Here is an 18,254-nt window from a genome sequence, read left to right as displayed (position 1 = left end):
TGTCTTCCACATAAATCGATCTTCCTTACTTTGACCTATCCCTGGTGAAACCCCTCATTATTATCGAATCACAAGTCTCCCCTTCAAGTCTAGTCGAAGAAGGCTAGAAGTCCGACTAACTGGACCATTAGTATATTTTTGAGCCCCTCTCCCCGATCAGGTGTTCTACTACTTAGGGCATCTCATAGACTTTGTTGATGTCCTCCCATGGTTGTATAGTCGTTATTCAGCTGTTGATGGTGAAGACCTTCGATTTTATATCCATCATTCAACTACTGATGGTGAAGACCCTTGGTTCTATAGCCGTTGTTCGGCTGCTGATGACGAACACCCTAGGTTTTATAGTCGTCATTCGGTTGCTGATGGAGAAAACCCTAGGTTTTATAGTTGTTGTTCGGCTGCTGATGGTGAAGACCTTTAGTTTTATAGTCGTCATTCGGCTACTAATGGCGAAGACATTCAGTTTTATAGCAGTCGTTCGGCTGCTAATGGCGAAGTCCTTCAATTTTATAGCCATCGTTCGGTTGCTGATGGCGAAGACATTTGGTTATAGTCGCTGTTCAGCTACTGATGATGAAGACCCTCAGTTTTATAATCGTTGTTCAGCTGCTGATAGTGAAGCCCCTCAGTTTTATAACTATCATTCGGCTCTATCGTGTGTGACACTTAGACAATTTTCTGATTCCTCGCTGAGCTCTACTCTGACAGTAATGGTTTTTATTTGTCGCTAATGTCACCCTAATTTCTCGAAAATCGCTTAAATCTTCTTTCATTAATGCAGGGCACGCTCTACCATAGCCCATAATCATGCTTTCTGCTTTATCATTAATGCCACCTATAGTAGAATGCCACATGGCGTCCTTGCATGCCATTGCATACGTGATGTGACAAACGACTATTTAGATTTGATGTGACTGTTACCTTTTTGAAATCAACGATCGTGATAAACTCCCCTTTTCAAAGTCCTTGATCGTACAGCTGAGAGCGGCCGCTCTCTAAGTTTTCAAACCCCATACTCTTTCTATTCCCCTCATCATCTTCCTCTCTTCTTCTTCACCGAAATTTTCCTAGCAGTAAACTTCTCTTCCTCTCTTTCAACAAATCTTTGATCTTCATGGTTTGCTCCCTCTTCCTACCTCATGGCTGAATCTCCTTGTCCTCCCCCAATCATCTCCGGGCTCTGATACACTTCCATCGCCTCTAAATTCAATGGCGACGAAGTCAACCAAATGAAGGTCACCTATCCCCCCCCCCCCCCCCCCCACTGATTATCAAATCACCAACCCTTCCGCTTATGATCATCCTCATCTATTGCATGATGGCTTTCTCCCCTTTTTCAAAGACCAATTTTACGTCGGCCTATGCTTCCCTATTCACCCATTTTTCTCCAAATTTTGTAGATATTTTCACATCTCTTTACACCAATTGGTATCTAACTCCTTTACATTGTTGTGTGGGGTAGTTGTATTGTTTTGTCTACACGGGATACCCTTAGTGCCCAGTGTATTCTATTATTTTTACTAGCCTAAGTTGTTTGAGCCAGACACCTTTTTGTTTCAAGCATGAGTGGGTGCAGTTTTCTTTGATAAAATGTCTTCCTCGAATAAACATTGGAGAGAGCATTACTTCTTTGTCTGTCTTCTTGCTTGGCCTGACTTCCTAACCGGTTGGTAGATTGAATTGGTGAAGACTCCTTCGATCAGACGATACCGTGGCCAGTTAGATTACCTGCAAGCAACCTCGAGTCTGGCTAGTCAGATTACCTACAAGCAACCTTGAGTCTAGCCGATTAGAAATACCACATACATCGGCTGTTGTTGGAGGGAGTTTTATACGTGTTTGGGCTAAGCCCAATCCGAACGTAGCTACCCCTCCCCCTAGATATGTCCTTTTGTTGTCGCTCACCTTTGATTCTAACTGATTTTATATCCTTTTTTGCAGCATAAGTCATGTTAAGGGCACGTCTGAGCGGCAAGAGCAAGCTTGCTGATGAGAAGATCAATGCTTGAGGCATCGCCGAGCTAGGGAGTCACGACTTAATGCTGATCGAACACTCTAATGATTCGACTGGTGAGGCAGGAGGAAGCCACCCGGCGCCTAGCGAGGCAGAAGGAAGCTAGGAGGCGTCTAACGATGCTGTGATCACAACAGGCGAGCTTCCTCCCAAGCGGTCATCCATGGTGTCAGTCATGGTGCCTTCGGAGTCGACGACCTCAAGGGAGCCATTAATCCGCCGCCGCAAGAGGCAATGGGTGGAGACTTCCTCCGGCTCAGTGACATCAGAATTACAGCCCTCCGTCCCTTCAACTTCTCGTCTCCCTTCCGAGCAAGGTGAGACTTGATCCTCTGTCATTCCTGAGAGAGAGGCTCCCTTGCCTACCCCTCTATCTTCCAATTGGACACCCTTATTGTCTGCACTGCTGATCAGGACGATATGTGTGCCGCCGATTGCCTTCTTGCCACCGCCACCTACTGGTCCGGATAGCTTGATATCAACAATTCGCCCCTCCCTCGCATCCAAGTCCAAGGGCTCAGCCACTTCAGCCCGTAGCTGCCGATAAAGCATTAAGGTCATTTTTCACCTGCCCACCAATGAGTAGCATCTTTCAGAGGGCGCCAAGCCATTCTCCCCTCGTCATCAAATAAATATCCAGGGTCCCCTTGCCCAAATATGGGCAGATGTCTGGGCTAAAGTGGCGACACTTCCACTTGGGGAGTTGGCTGACCTCTTCACTCAGAAATCCACGGGGTAAATTTCTACTAAGTCTTTTTTTACATTTCTTGCTTGACGCTAATTTCCTCTTCTATTTCATGGTTTTGGGTGGAGAGCTTGGTGTTATGTCAATGGCTAGCTTTTTTTAGCATGAGAACCAGCAGCTGTGAGCCATGTTTGGTCAAGCACATGCCTCGCTAGCTTAGGTTGAGCAGCTCACCAAGGAGGTTGATCGACTGAAGAAAGATTTGGAGCGGAGCTCCGAATAGCTATTAGGCTCCGAACGGGCACTCAACATGGAGAAGAATAAGAACCATGAGCAAACCCTTCAACTCGACCAGCAAACCAAGCAGGCCAATAATTTTTAGTCAAAGATAAATTCTGCCAATGCCAGAAAATTATGGGCCATCGAGGACCTTGACATCAAAAACAAGGAGGCTCGAGTTTTGACCCAAAATCTCAAAGAGCTAAAAGATGCTCTAGCGGCTGAGTAGGTTAGCCAAACGACAATGCAGGTGGAGAGCAAGGCCCAACTTGACGAGAAGGATGTCGAGCTGGCTACCCATAAGGTTGAGTTGAAGGCCTCTAAATTGGCCTTCGCTAAGTATAAAGAGGAGGAGCCCGATCGGTTGGAATCTTTCCTAGTGGATTACCTTCGGTTTGACTCTTTCAACAACATTTTCACGGACCAGACTATCCGACTTTTTAACTATGGCATTGATGGGACCCTCCAACAACTCAAGGACGGTGGCTATCTCTCTCCCAACCTAACGAGCCAAATTATAAACAGGGACAGAATCACTACGTCGTTTCTGGATGACGTCCTTGATTACCTAGCATAGTTTCTTCTTTAAGTCCTCTGATAGCTATTTGTACTCCCCCTTCCGACACTTCGTAAAAATTGCTAAGTATGAATAAATGCATGGCCATTCGACACTTTTAAAGTTCTTTTGTTGTATGCTCTTGTTTACTATTCTAAGTATCATTTGGTGTGTCTGTGCTCGAGGCTTTATGGCTATTTAGTTTACCATTCCATAATCTTGTAGTCCCTTTGTAAAAATCTTCTAAGTATGAATCCCTATGTTTCCATTCGGTGCTATAAATGCTATTTGTTATGGAACCCTACAAAGCCCATCAACTTCGCTCAAACGACCTGCATGCTTATAACTAGCTCAATCAGGTTGAGAGTCTTTAACACTTAGTAATTTTTCATTCAAAACTTCCTGCATCCCTTGAATGAACTTTTCTACAGACTACATAATTTTAGTCACCAACTTACTACCCAGTCTGATAGGGTTGCAAATGGTTCACGTTCCATGACCGGTCGAGCTTCCTTCCATTCTCATCTTGTAGATAATAAGATCCCAAGTTAAGATTCTGAATCGCTCTATAGGGTCCTCCCCATGAAGCCTCCAGTTTTTTAATGTCATCGACCGGCTTGACTCTCTTCAAAACTAAGTCACCGATCTGGAATGATCTGGGCATCACTCGTATACTGTAGCTTTGCTTCATTCTTTATCGGCTAATCCATCATCTAAATGGCTGCCTTGTTTCTAACTTCATCTATCAAATTTTGCTCCATGAGGTGCAGCTCGGAATTATCCTCATCGTAGAATTGCACCCGAAAGGTCTCAACCCCCATCTCAACTGGCACCACAGCCTCTCCTCCGTATACCAAGTGGAATGGGGTTATTTCAGTCATTTCTCGAGGTGTGGTGTGGTAGGCCCACAACACACTTGGTAACTCATTCGCCCAGGTCCCTCTGACATGGATGAGCCGAGTCTTGAGTCCTCTGAGGAATTCTCTATTGGTAACCTCCACTTGGCCATTGCTTTGGGAATAAGCCACCGAAGTAAAGGCCTACATAATGTCATAGCTGTCGCACCACTCTTTGAGCCTTCATCCTTGAAACTGCCTCCCATCGTTAGAGATGAGTCTATGAGGCACACCGAATCGGCAAATGATATTTTTCTATAGAAATTTTATAACCATCTGCTTGGTTATCTTAGCTAGCGGTTTAGTTTCTACCTACTTAAAGAAATAGTGTACTGCTACTAGGAGCAATTTCCTTTGTTTGGTCGCCATTGAGAATGACCCTACAATGTTCATGCCCCATGGGTCAAACAGACAAGAAACCATGGATCTTCAGCTCCTCAATCAGCCTATGTGGTATGTTTTGATACTTCCGACAAGATAGGCAGGTTACCATTGTCCGCACGGTGTCAACTTGCAAAGTGCTCCAGAAATACCTTGCCAGCAGGATTTTTCTCGCCAACGACTGGCCGCCTGGGTGATTCCCACAAGATTCTTGATGAACTTCTTACAAAATATATTGAATATCGTCTGATCCGACACACTTGAGCAAAGGTCTTGAGTAGACTCTCCTGTACAGGTGGTCGCCAATTAACATGAACCATCCAACCTTATTTTTTAGTAACCGAGTCTATTCTCTATCGACCGACATGTCACCCAATAGGAGAAACCCAATCAGAGGCGTTCTCTAGTCGCTGGCAGATCCTTCGGTCAACCTATCGATGTGCGCTACTAACATCACTTGCTCGATTGGTCCATTCATTACCACAGGAGTCGAGGAACTTGCTAACTTTGCTAGTTCGTCAGCATATCGATTTCCGCTCGAGGAATCTTTTGAACAATAACTTCTTGAAACCCAGCCTTCAACTTTTCGAACGCTTCCACTAAAGCTTCAACCTTGCATTGTTTATTTCAAAAGTCTCTGAAAGCTGATGCGCCTCCAATTGAGAGTTTGAGTGGATAAGGACTCGCGAAGCTCTAACATGCCTTACTGCTTGCAGACCGACTATTAGCATCTCATACTTTATCTCATTGTTCGTAGCTCTGTAGTCTAACCGAACGGACAGCTGCATCTGATCCTCGATCATGCGATGACATCAAGAGTATGCCCATGCCACTCTCTTACGAGTGGATGACACATCTACATAAACCTTCCAAGTTGCTTCCTGCTAAGTGTTTTGTACCTCAGTCAGAAAATCAGCAAGGCTTGCGCCTTGATTGCGGACTAGGGTTGATACTGGATATCAAATTCACTTAACTCTATGGTCTATTTGATCAGTCAGTCAGATGCTTCTGGGTTAAGGAGGACTCGCCCTAGAGTACTGTTAGTCAACATAATTATTAGATGTGACAAAAAGTAAGGGTGTAACCTTCGAGCGGCGAGGACTAACTCGTACGCTAGCTTCTCGAGATAGGTATAGTGGCGCTTAGCATCTTTCAATATATAACTTAAAAAATACACCGGCTATTGTTCAGTATCATTATGTTGTACCAACACTGAGCCAACCGCCAATTCCGTGGATGACAGGTACATTAAGAATGGCTCACTAGCTATGACTTCGCTAATACAAGTAAAGAAGTTAGATAAGTCTTGAGCTCCTCTAATGCCTTATCGCACTCGGTGTCCCATTGAAATTTTGTTGTTCGGCGTAAAACCTTGAAAAAAATGGTGACTTCGATCAGAAGATTTGGATATAAATCTTGATAGAGCAGTAATTTGTCCGATCAACTGTTGAGCTTCCTTCAAATTGAGTGGAGGTGGCATGTCCTATAGCGCTTTCACTTTGCTTGGATTTACCTTGATCCCCCTCTCGGTAACTATGTAACCGAGAAAGTGTCCGCTCCTTGCTCCGAACAGGCATTTATTTAGATTAAACTTGATTTCATACCTCCTCAGCATTCGACAGGTTTCTTCAATGTCTGCACAAAGGTCAATGGCTCAGAGAGATTTTATTAGAATGTCATCGATGTATATCTCCATGTTCTGGCTGATCTGCCTTCGGAACACCTTGTTCATCAACATCTAGTATGTGGCTCTGACATTATTCAACCCGAACGAAATCACATTATAGCAGAAGGTTTCATCTGTTGTTATGAAGTTGACCTTTTCTTGATCTTCTCTGGCTAGCGAGACCTGGTGGTAGCCCTAGTAAGTATACAGCATGCAGATCAGCTTATAGCCTGTTGTAGAGTCCACCATTTGATCAATGCATTGCACTAGATAGTAGTCCTTCGGGTAGGCCTTGTTCAAATCTCGAAAGTCAATACAGACCTGCCATTTAGTAGTTGGCTTGGAAACTAGCACCACATTAGCTAGTCAGGTGGGGAATTAGACTTCGTGTATGTGGTCGACCTCCAACAGTTTTTCTACTTTGGCCCAGATGATCTGATTTTGTTCGAAGCTAAAATCTCTTTTCTTTTGCTTAACTAGCCTGGCGTCTGGTCGGACGTGCAACTCATGTTGTACAATGGCTGGTGAGATGCCCGAGAGCTTATGTGTCGCCCATGTGAACACATCCTGATTTTGCCTTAGACAGACAATTATCTCCTCCTTCTTTTCTACAGCCAGGTCAGCGGCTATGAAAGTGGTAGCCTCTGGTCGGGTTGGATAAACTTAGACTTCTTCTTTCTCGTCATACACCAGCGTGGGTGGTTCCTTTAAGGTTGCATTTACCACTAGCTGCTAGGCCTTCTGAGCGACTTTTGACTCGGTCTTGACTATCTCAACGTAATATCGCCGAGCAGCTAGCTGATCGCCCTTCACTTCATCGACCGAGTTCTCAACAGGGGAATTGATCTTCTGGCAGAATGTGGAAACAACCGTCCAGAACTCATTCAAGGTTGGTCGGCCCAGTATAACGTTGTAGGCGGAGGAGTGCCCATGACGATGAAGTTCATCTTCCTCGTTCTTCTGAGCGGCTCGTCTTCAAGGGATATAGCCAGCCGAGCCTAGCCAATCGGCAATATTTCGTTACTGGTGAACCCGTATAAGGGAGTCGTCATGGTTCGCAACTCACTTCAATCAATTTGCAGTTGGTCGAATGCCTTTTTGAAAATAATATTCACCGAGCTACCTGTATCTATAAATGTACAGTGAATATTATAGTTAATTGTTATTGCTTTGATGATCAAGGTGTCATCATGAGGGACCTCCGCTCTGTAACACCCCACCCTCCTCACTACTGAACTGTGAGGGCGAAGCGCTACTGGACTACTAACTTTACTTAACTATCCTTGTTCACATGTTGATAGTAATTCCTAAAACTCTCGGAGAACTCAAAACGTATAATTAACTAGCAGCGGAAGACTAAATGACTCATCTAATACATTCTACTCAACTCTTTGTTAATAAATTCTTATGCTAAATCCCAAGGCTTCTATAGTCCAGGCATCACACATCCATCCGCACCTCCTTGTCGCCTTCCTTTACTATAGCTTTTCCTTTCCTTTATCTGCAGTAAGAGGAAATGCATCTATAAGCAAAATTACTTAGTAAGCGCTATCTAACTCACAAAACTCGAGTATGCATGTGAATATACTGAAACCTAAAACTGAATGCTCAAAAGGAAATCTACTCATGCTCATCTACTAGTAAAAGAAACAAACATACTGAAATGCTGAACATGTAAAGTTACTTATGCTCTTCTAATAACAAAGAATAGTAAACTAATCTAAATTACATGCTAGCATAAAAGAAAACTAAACTTGCTGATTTTAAAACAAAGTGAAACTTAATTCATTTGTTCTAAACTTATTCTTTTATTTCACTTGCTTACAACTTATACTTACTTACTTTTATACTTATGTGAAAACTCATTTTACTTGTTCAAAAGCTTATACTTATAATACTTCAAAATAATAATCAACTTTCTTCTTGGGGCCGGCAACTGTACTTGCTATGCGCGCATCCCTAACTAGACCCGAGATAGCTAGTCCCGAATCTAGTAGGGTTTACTAGGTTATCTAAACCAAGGGACGACTATGGGAGTCCAGCCCAAGGACAACTGAGAGTCCTGCATACTAGGTTATCTAAACCTAGGGACGACTATGGGAGCCCAACCCAAGGACAACTGAGAGTCCAGTACAGTGCCACTGATAAAAGTAAAATACTTGTTATCTTTTAATACTTCTAATATATAATACCTCGGCATTTTAACGAGCACCTTGTGTGCCAAAATCCCTAAAGTCTTGACTTTGGGATCTATTTAAGGCCTTGGCTTTTTTCTTTCTTTTCTTTATCTTTCTTATACTTATTAATACCTCTAATAAAAGAATGCTTCTTTAAAAACTGAAATGTTTAAACAAATTCTAACTTTGAAATGCATAAACAAAAATCTGCATACTATGCTAATCAAAATTCTGCATACTATTCTAGTCAAGATTCTGCATTCTATGCTACACTATTTCTGCATACTATGCAAACATAAATTCTGCACTATAATACTTAACCAAACTGCACTATAATCTTTTTCTTTAAAAAACTGCATTATAAGTTCCATTAAAAAATCTGCACTATAAGCGCTTAATTAAAATCTGCAATATAAGCTCTACATAAAAATCTGCATTATAAGCTTAATTAAAATCTGCACTATAGGCTAAATTAAAAATCTGCACTATAAGCGCTTAATTAAAATCTGCAATATAAGCTCTACATAAAAATCTGCATTATAAGCTTAATTAAAATCTGCACTATAGACTTAATTAAAAATCTGCACTATAAGCGTTTAATTAAAATCTGCAATATAAGCTCTACATAAAAATCTGCATTATAAGCTTAATTAAAATATGCACTATAGGCTTAATTAAAAATCTGCACTATAAGTGCTTCTTATGCTTCGAATTCAAGAAGAACAAAGGTCCGAAACTACTCCTACTGCATGTGAGAAGCACTTACCTTGCTTCTTGGACTCACAACCGAACAAAAAGGGCTTCTAGGACCTTGGCCGACCGCCGGAGATGATGCCCTAACTCCCTTTCGTTTTCTGCCCGAGCTCCGCCATCGTACGCAGAAGAGAAGGAGAGAATGGTTTAAGTCACGGGAAAACAGAGCTTCAACTTATCCCTTTTTATAACTTAATATTTCTGTTAACTCCTTAAATAAATTCGCTATCTTTTCTAAACAGACAAATCCAACATCAACTTATCCCTTTTATAATCTAATATTCTGTTAATTATCTTAAATAAATTCACTACTTTTTCTAAACAAACAAATCCAACATCAACTTATCCCTTTTATAATATTCTGTTAACTATCTTAAATAAATTCGCTACCTTTTCTAAACAAACAAATCCAAGATCAACTTATCCCTTTTATAATCCAATATTCTGTTAACTATCTTAAATAAATTCGCTACCTTTTCTAAATAGAAAAATCCGTTTGCACACCTGGTCAGCCGGGTTTTGACCGAGTCAAAGGTCATGGGTTCAATTCTCGACTTGGACATTTTTTTGTCGAAACTTCCTTCGTTTTGTAAAAATACCAAACGACCTCCAAAAATTACATAAAAATACTCTAAAAATTTCTAAAAATCCCTAGAATATTTCTATAGCATTTTTAAATATTTTTCAATTACTTTTAGGACTCTAATTGAGGAAATTTGGGGTGTTACAATTCTCCCTACCTTATAAAAAGTTCATCCTCGAACTTAGAATAATTCTGGATATCTCTGTCTCATACTGTCCTCACGCTCCTAAGTAACTTCCTCGTGCTTCTGGTTCTAAATGACTTTCACTAATGGTACTCTTTGTTCCTTAGTCTCTTAACTTCTCGGTCCTCTATTATTCATATCGCATCGTACCCATTAGGGGTCCTTGGAAGGCTTGATATCTTCTCTATCCTTTCTAAACATACTTATGTATATGAATATAAGAGAGACAAAACTTCTATCTTACTAAAGCACATTTAAGTAATTACTCCATACTGCAAATAATAAAGAAAGCATAAAAGGAAAACTTAAATACTTTCTTACTTGAAGACGGCAAGCTTGGTGCTGATGTGTGATACTGGAGAATAGGAACTGCTCTGATACCAACTTGTAACACCCCACCCTCCTAACTACTGGACTGTGAGGGCGGAGCGCTACTGGACTACTAACTTTACTTAACTAACATTGCACACATGTTGATAGTAATTCCTAAAACTCTCGGAGAACTCAAAACATACAATTAACTAGCAGCGGAAAACTAAATGACTCATCTAATACATTCTTAATAAATGACAATCTTAATAAATTCTTATGCTAGGTCCCAAGGCTTCTATAGTCCAGGCATCACACATCCATTTGCACCTCCTTGTCGCCTTCCTTTGCTATAAATTTTCCTTTCCTTTATCTGCAGTAAGAGGAAAATGCATCTATAAGTAAAATTGCTTAGTAAGCGCTATCTAACTCACAAAACTCGAATATGCATGTGAATATACTGAAATCTAAAAGCTGAATGCTCAAAAGAAAAACTACTCATGCTCATCTACAAGCAAAAGAAATATACTGAAATGCTAAACGTGTAAAACAAATCTATACAATCATGCTAGCATAATCTTGCTGAATTTTAAACTTCCTCCTGAATCTTATTTCACTTGTTTAAAAACTTATACTTTAATACTTTTATACTTATGTGAAACTTATTTTACTTGTTCAAAAGCTTATACTTATAATACTTCAAAATAATAATCAACTTTCTTCTTGGGCCCGACAACTGTACTTGCGCATCCCTAACTAGACCCGAGATAGCTGGTCCCGAATCTAGTAGGGTTTACTAGGTTATCTAAACCTAGGGACGACTATGGGAGCCCAGCCCAAGGACAACTGAGAGTCCTGCATACTAGGTTATCTAAACCTAGGGACGACTATGGGAGCCCAACCCAAGGACAACTGAGAGTGCCACTGATAAAAGTAAAATACTTGTTATCTTTTAATACTTCTAATATATAATACCTCGACATTTTAACGAGCACCTTGTGTGCCAAAATCCCTAAAGTCTTGACTTTGGGATCTATTTAAGGCCTTGACTTTTTTCTTTCTTTTCTTTATCTTTCTTATACTTATTAATACCTCTAATAAAAGAATGCTTCTTTAAAAACTGAAATGTTTAAACAAATTCTAACTTTGAAATGCATAAACAAAAATCTGCATACTATGCTAATCAAAATTCTACATACTATTCTAATCAAGATTCTGCATTCTATGCTACACTATTTCTGCATACTATGCAAACATAAAATCTGCACTATAAGCTTAATTAAAATCTGCACTATAAGCCTACATAAAAATCTGCACTACAAGCTTAATTAAAATCTATACTATAGGCTTAATTAAAAAATCTGCACCATAAGCTCTTAAGAAATCTGCACTACAAGCTCTAAAGAAATCTGCTCTAAAGAAATCTGCATTTTAAGCTCTAAGAAATCTGCACTACAAGCTTAATTAAAATTTGCACTATAAGCTTACATAAAAATCTGCACTATAAGCTTGATTGAAATCTGCACAATAGGCTTAATTAAAATCTGCACATATAAACTTAATTAAAATCTACATTATAAGCTTAATTAAAATCTGCACTATAACCTTAATTAAAAATCTGCACTATAAGCGCTCCTCATGCTTCGAATTCAAGAAGAACAAAGGTCTGAAACTACTCCTACTGCAGGTGAGAAGCACTTACCTTGCTTCTTGGACTCACAACCGAACAAAAAGGGCTTCTAGGACCTTGGCCGACCGCCGGAGATGATGCCCTAACTCCCTTTCGTTTTCTGCCCGAGCTCCGCCATCGTACGCAGAAGAGAAGGAGAGAATGGTTTAAGTCACGGGAAAACAGAGCATCAACTTATCCCTTTTTATAACTTAATATTTATGTTAACTCCTTAAATAAATTCGCTATCTTTTCTAAACAGACAAATCCAACATCAACTTATCCCTTTTATAATCTAATATTCTGTTAATTATCTTAAATAAATTCGCTACTTTTCTAAACAAACAAATCCAACATCAACTTATCCCTTTTATAATATTATGTTAACTATCTTAAATAAATTCGCTACCTTTTCTAAACAAACAAATCCAAGATCAACTTATCCCTTTTATAATCCAATATTCTGTTAACTATCTTAAATAAATTCGCTACCTTTTCTAAATAGAAAAATCTGTTTGCACACCTGGTCAGCCGGGTTTTGACCGAGTCAAAGGTCATGGGTTCAATTCTTGGCTTGGACATTTTTTTGTCGAAACTTCCTTCGTTTTATAAAAATACCAAACGACCTCCAAAAATTACATAAAAATACTCTAAAAATTTCTAAAAATCCCTAGAATATTTCTATAGCATTTTTAAATATTTTTAAATTACTTTTAGGACTCTAATTGAGGAAATTTGGGGCATTACACGCTCCCTCCAAGTCTCGAAGACCGAAATTGATTTCTGGTTTTTCTGATACTACTTTGTTGCACCCGATGGCATGGATCTCCAGGCGCCAAGCGTGCGACTTTCGAACTCGATTGGAGTCGTCGTCGGTCGGGCCCCTTGTGATCATTCCTATATCGCCATGAGTGATGTTGTGGCGATTCTCCTCTTCCCGAGTTGAGAGTCGCGGCTGCTCAACCGATGTCGATGTTCTTCAGCTTTGCGTTGGTTGTCGGTGCTTTTCAGCTGAGGGCCTTCTCTTTTCACGTTGCCCTCCTGATCACCTATGATGGTGTCAATCAGGGGATGAGGACCGGTGGTGTGATCCTAGGGAGGCTGCTCGGCGAGGCTTCAGCTTAAGATTGTAATAGTCTCTAGTGTTGTGAGTCACCATCCGATGGAACTAGCAGAAGAGTGGGGCCCCTTGTTGTCTTTTGGTGGATCTTCCCCACTCAGCTTCCACATGATGGACAACATGTATACGGGGCTTTGGGTGATGTTGTGCTGCTCTTGCTCGGGACCCCTTTGGTGGTGAGTTTGAATGGGTCATTCGATGTTCCGGGACGGCTGTTGGCTTGGGGATCAGTTCCTTCCTTTGAGCCTCCTGGGCCTCTTCAACGTTGATGTACTCGGTAGCTCACCCAAGTAGATGATCGAAGTCTCGTGAGCGCTTTTGGATGAGCGATCGAAAGAACTTGCCCTCTAAAAGCTCTTATGAGAACAAACTTACAAGGATCTCCGGAGTGGCCGATGGGACCTCCATTACTATCTGGTTCAATCTTTTAATCTAGACCCGCAGGGCTTCCTTGGGCCCTTGCTTAACCGTGAACAAGTTGACATTCGTCTTCTGGAGACGGCGACAACTCGCGAATTGTTGTAGGAACACTGAGCGGAAATCCTTGAAAATGCATATCAATTCGATAGGCAACCGCCTAAACCACCTCTGTGTTGATTAGGACATCGTGGTGAGGAAAACCCAGCATTTAACTCCGCGATGTACTAATCAAGTGTGGCCATGTTGTCGAACTTGATAAGGTGATCCTCGAGATCGATCGCCCCTGTGTATTCTCCGATGGTTAGCGGCGTGTAATGTCATGGTAGTTGATCGTCTAGGATTTGCTGAGAGAATTGTGTGTTTATCCGTTCGAGAGAATCATCAAGCCCTGGTGCCTTACCCTTTTGCTCATCTCAAACAAGCGCATCATCCGATGAGGATCCTTGGGCTCTATCTGCTCGACCTTATTCCTTTGAAGGGGTGCGGAACAATGCTCGGTGATAGGGGATCGGCGCATTCGGTGCATCTCCAAATGTGTCAATCGGCTTATTGTTCACCTTGCGAGCGGCTAGGTTTTCCGCTCGACCTCTATGGTTGGCTTGCTGGCCGATCGCCGATGCCGCAATTTCATTCACATGACAATCAGCTATTGCCTGTTGTTGTTCCAACATCTTAGTCACTTGTGCTTGTATCAACATTTTCAGCTCCTCTTGTGTTAACATCATGGTGATGAGTCATCCAGCGTCCTCTATCTTTGCATTTCTGATTCAGATAAATTTTCCACAGACAACATCAAAAATGATCCTATCTAGAAACAACGAAAATGGTAAGTTGGGGATGTGGCTTTAAAATTGACGGACAAAGACTCCATATAACCTTGCAACACGAAAATGTCAGTGCCGGGCCAAGAAAGGATTATTGACGTTGACCTTCCGACGTTTAAGTTAGTCTTCGGTGATCTCAAAAAATGAAGAACTGTAACTATAGGATGTAGAAGATAAAGTTGCGCATACTTTTCCCTATAGAGGGGAACCCCCTTTGATAATGTCACGATAGTACTTGTGCATACATCTCAAAGTATAGGTATGTTTTTTTAGGTGTCCTAGGAAAAGATAAGTCGAAATGTGTCCCTGATACTATTTTTTAAATAGTTATGTAATTTTTTGATATGATGATTTGAAAGTTTCTAAAGTAGGAGTGTCGGTTGGACATGTCATGTAATCGGTAAAAATTAAGAAGTTAATATGTATTATGTAATGTTTATTCGGTTGAGGAAATATTTTTTTTATTTTATTGATAATGTGACGTAATTTTGGTGATACTTAATTTTCGATTTATCAGATGTTTTGTTAATCACTCCGAGTTGGAGAACTTGGACACGAGTCAGCGATCCGCGGGCGGGGGCCTAAATTTTTCATCCCCGTTCACTGATCAACCCAAGGTTCACCAGTCGTCCATTAACCTGAGGGCTTAGATTGTATGGTCAACAGACGAGCGTAGATAATTGCGTAGTCTAATTGTTAATTGATTATTATTTTGTCAAACAAAAACTATAAACACGTGTAGGAAAAGCGTCACCACGTTTGAATACGATGAATTAATTAGTTAATAATTATGAAAAGCAAGAAATTTTCGCTTTGCTCCTCGGGACCGTAAACTAATTTGTAAATTAATTTTGAATGAAAGTATAATAACTTTCACTATAAACTATTTTCAAAATCTTTTTTTTTTTTGCTAAAAAAGATGAAAGGACGTATTTTTGATGAAAATGTATGATGAACATTTCTGATATATGACATGAGTCTCCAGAGGGTAGATTAGTTATTCAGGATAAAAGGGGGAGCAAAATAAAATTATCTTCGATAATTGTCGTTATAATAAAATAGTAAGACGGTCTACGCCGCACCGCGGCTTACGTCGTGACTCGTGTCTTTGTCGCTTTCGTGGGCACTGAGGTCACCGTCGACGCGGTCGCCCGGCACCTTAAATACCGCGGGCACCACCGTGTCTGCTGAGCTCTGCTTCGTGGAAGAGGAATTGACAGTTGAACTGCGGGACTGTGGAAGTTAAGAACACTTTATTGCGTTTCAGCCCTCGAATGAAGCCCGAGAGCGACAAGGCGGTGGCGGCGGCGGCGGAGAAACAGAGGAGGAGGAGGAGGAGTAGGAGAGCGGAGGAACAGAGGAGGGGCAGCTCCGGCGAGGTACGGTACTTGGGGGTGAGGAAGAGGCACTGGGGGAAGTGGGTGTCGGAGATCCGCCTCCCGCGGAGCCGGGAGAGGATATGGCTCGGTTCTTACGACGCGCCGGAGAAGGCTGCGCGGGCCTTCGACGCGGCCGCGTTCTGTCTCCGCGGCGCCGCAGCTCGGCTCAATTTCCCCGACCAACTCCCGGCCGAATTCACTACGGCGGCAGCGTCGCAGGAGCAAATCCAGGCCGCGGCGGCGCGGCACGCCAGCAATCAGCCCCCGCCGGTGATGGAAGAGACGTTGCCGGCTTCGCCGGCGCTTGTCGGCGAGGAATTCCTTTTTGCGCACGACGATTTCTGGTGCGAATTACATCCGGTGGCTGCGGGGAACCAACGCCTTGAGCGGCCGGCGGCGGCAGTGGCGGAGGACCTGGAGGCGACGCCGGATAACCAGGAGAAGCCGGTGCCGGAGAAGTTAATGGAAGTGCGTGATGATTTTTACCCTTTCGCGTACGAGGACTTCTTCTCCGATGAGTTTTTTCCGGTGGCGGCGCAGCCGCCGGATTGCAACGAGGATCGGATTGAGATCTTTGATGAATTCCCAACTCTTTGGAGCTTCTAGAAGCGGAAGAAGACAACAAGTAGCACACCTTTTTTTAGCTTTATTTTTATTTATTTTTTTTCCTGCTAGTCTTAATTAAGTTGGTAATTATTATTAACCAGCTTAATTGGCAGCAGTGAATTAATTATTGTGAACAAATCAAAAGGACGATCGTTTTATTAGCATCGTCCCGATTTTCCTCATTCATTTCTTATCAAATTAATATTCTATTCCACGTCGCTATATTTTTTTTTCTTCGAAACTACCCTTAATTACTTTTGGAGCTGTTGCAGCAATTACAAATTTATAGCTATGATTTAATTATAATAATTATATTCAATAATTACTATATAATTATAATATATATAATTTCATAATTATTATAATATAAATATTAAATATTAATTATATTATATTTTAATTAAATAATGCATAGCTATTGTAATATGAATATTTATCTCTGATTAATATTGTTAATATTGTATTATAATTTTATTAACGTACTATTTTATTAAGAATATCAATATTTTGTTGGTTCAGCGGAGACCGACAAGAGGGGGGTGAATTGTCTGTAATAAAAACTAAACCCTCCTCAAGGCTTTCAACTTAAATAATAAAGCAACAGTTATGAAATTCAACAGAACTAGAATAAACAGAAATATAAGACTCAGCTATTTACTTGGTTACAACCAAGAAAGTTGTTAATCCAAGACAGTAAGAGAGTGCACTAAAAGAAGTCTCCTTCTCTGAAGGCGGAGTAGCCTTTTACACTTGAAGAGCACAGTACTGTCGCTTAGGAAATGAGAGTACAGGAGTTGTATTTCGAAATCGTTCGTATTCATTCACTGTTTTCGACATGACAAAGAGCTACCCGAGACCCTCTTTATATAGGGGTTCTCGAGCTTATCAGTTCACCTTATCCTTCGGGATCAAGTTTGACTCGAGAGGGATCGGTCGACCGATCCCCAGGTTCGGTCGACCGAACCTGCTGTACCTGCCCAGCTTCGCGTCCAGATGCAGTCTCTGTGGATCGAGCTTGGGTTCGGTCAACCGATCCTTTTGTTCGGTGGACCGATCTGCCAACGGTCTTCTGCTGAGTTGGCCCGATCAGATTGCTCGACTTGGTCACTGGATCAACCTTCGGTTCAGTCGACCAATCAGAACGTTCGGTCGACCGATCAGCTTCTCTGACGTGGCCCGATGATTTGCTCGTCTTAGTGTTTTGATAAACTTCGATTCGGTCGACCGATCAGCATGTTCGGTCGACCGATAAGCTCCACCAACGATCTGCCTCTGACTTGGCATCCGACGTGTCCGCTGAGGCTGGCTTCTGAGAAAGCGGGGTTCGGTCGACTAATCATGAGGATCGGTCGACCGAACCTTTGACAAGTCAACTCCCAGTTGACTTGCTCTGGTTCGGTTCCTTGGGTGATTGCGGCCTACCGGAATAGGGCTCACCCGAACCCAATTCCCAGTCTTCTCCTCGAGCAGGCTTCCTCCCCGGCTTTACGTCCCTCGAACGCCGCGCACGTTCTTCTCGCCCACCGGGTGTACTCTTCCGCAGCTCTCCCGTCCTTCGGACGCACTGAGCCCGTCGGCTCCCTTCCCGTGTCGTCCTTCTCGTCGGCTGCGTCTTCCGCTCGACTTCCTGTGCTCCTAAGTTCCTGCACACTTAGACACAGGGATCAGACAAAACGCAGGACCTAACCAACTTGGTTGATCACATCAAAAATACCACGGGGTTCAACAATCTCCCCCATTTTGATGTGCATCA

General features: G+C 41.9%; 1 protein-coding gene across 1 annotated transcript; it reads left to right on the top strand.

Annotated features, from left to right (window-relative positions):
- Window positions 1–15,711: 15,711 nt before the first annotated feature.
- Window positions 15,712–16,715, top strand: LOC122039808 (ethylene-responsive transcription factor RAP2-1-like). The gene has a single exon (XM_042599248.1). The coding sequence runs from the start codon at window positions 15,791–15,793 to the stop codon at window positions 16,499–16,501; it is 711 nt and encodes a 236-aa protein (XP_042455182.1). The 5' UTR covers window positions 15,712–15,790; the 3' UTR covers window positions 16,502–16,715.
- Window positions 16,716–18,254: the final 1,539 nt, after the last annotated feature.

Source organism: Zingiber officinale, chromosome 2A (genome assembly GCF_018446385.1).
Source record: "Zingiber officinale cultivar Zhangliang chromosome 2A, Zo_v1.1, whole genome shotgun sequence".
Classification (NCBI taxonomy): Eukaryota; Viridiplantae; Streptophyta; class Magnoliopsida; order Zingiberales; family Zingiberaceae; genus Zingiber; species Zingiber officinale.
Note: the sequence above shows the minus strand (reverse complement) of the source record. Positions and strands in the feature narration are given on the sequence as shown.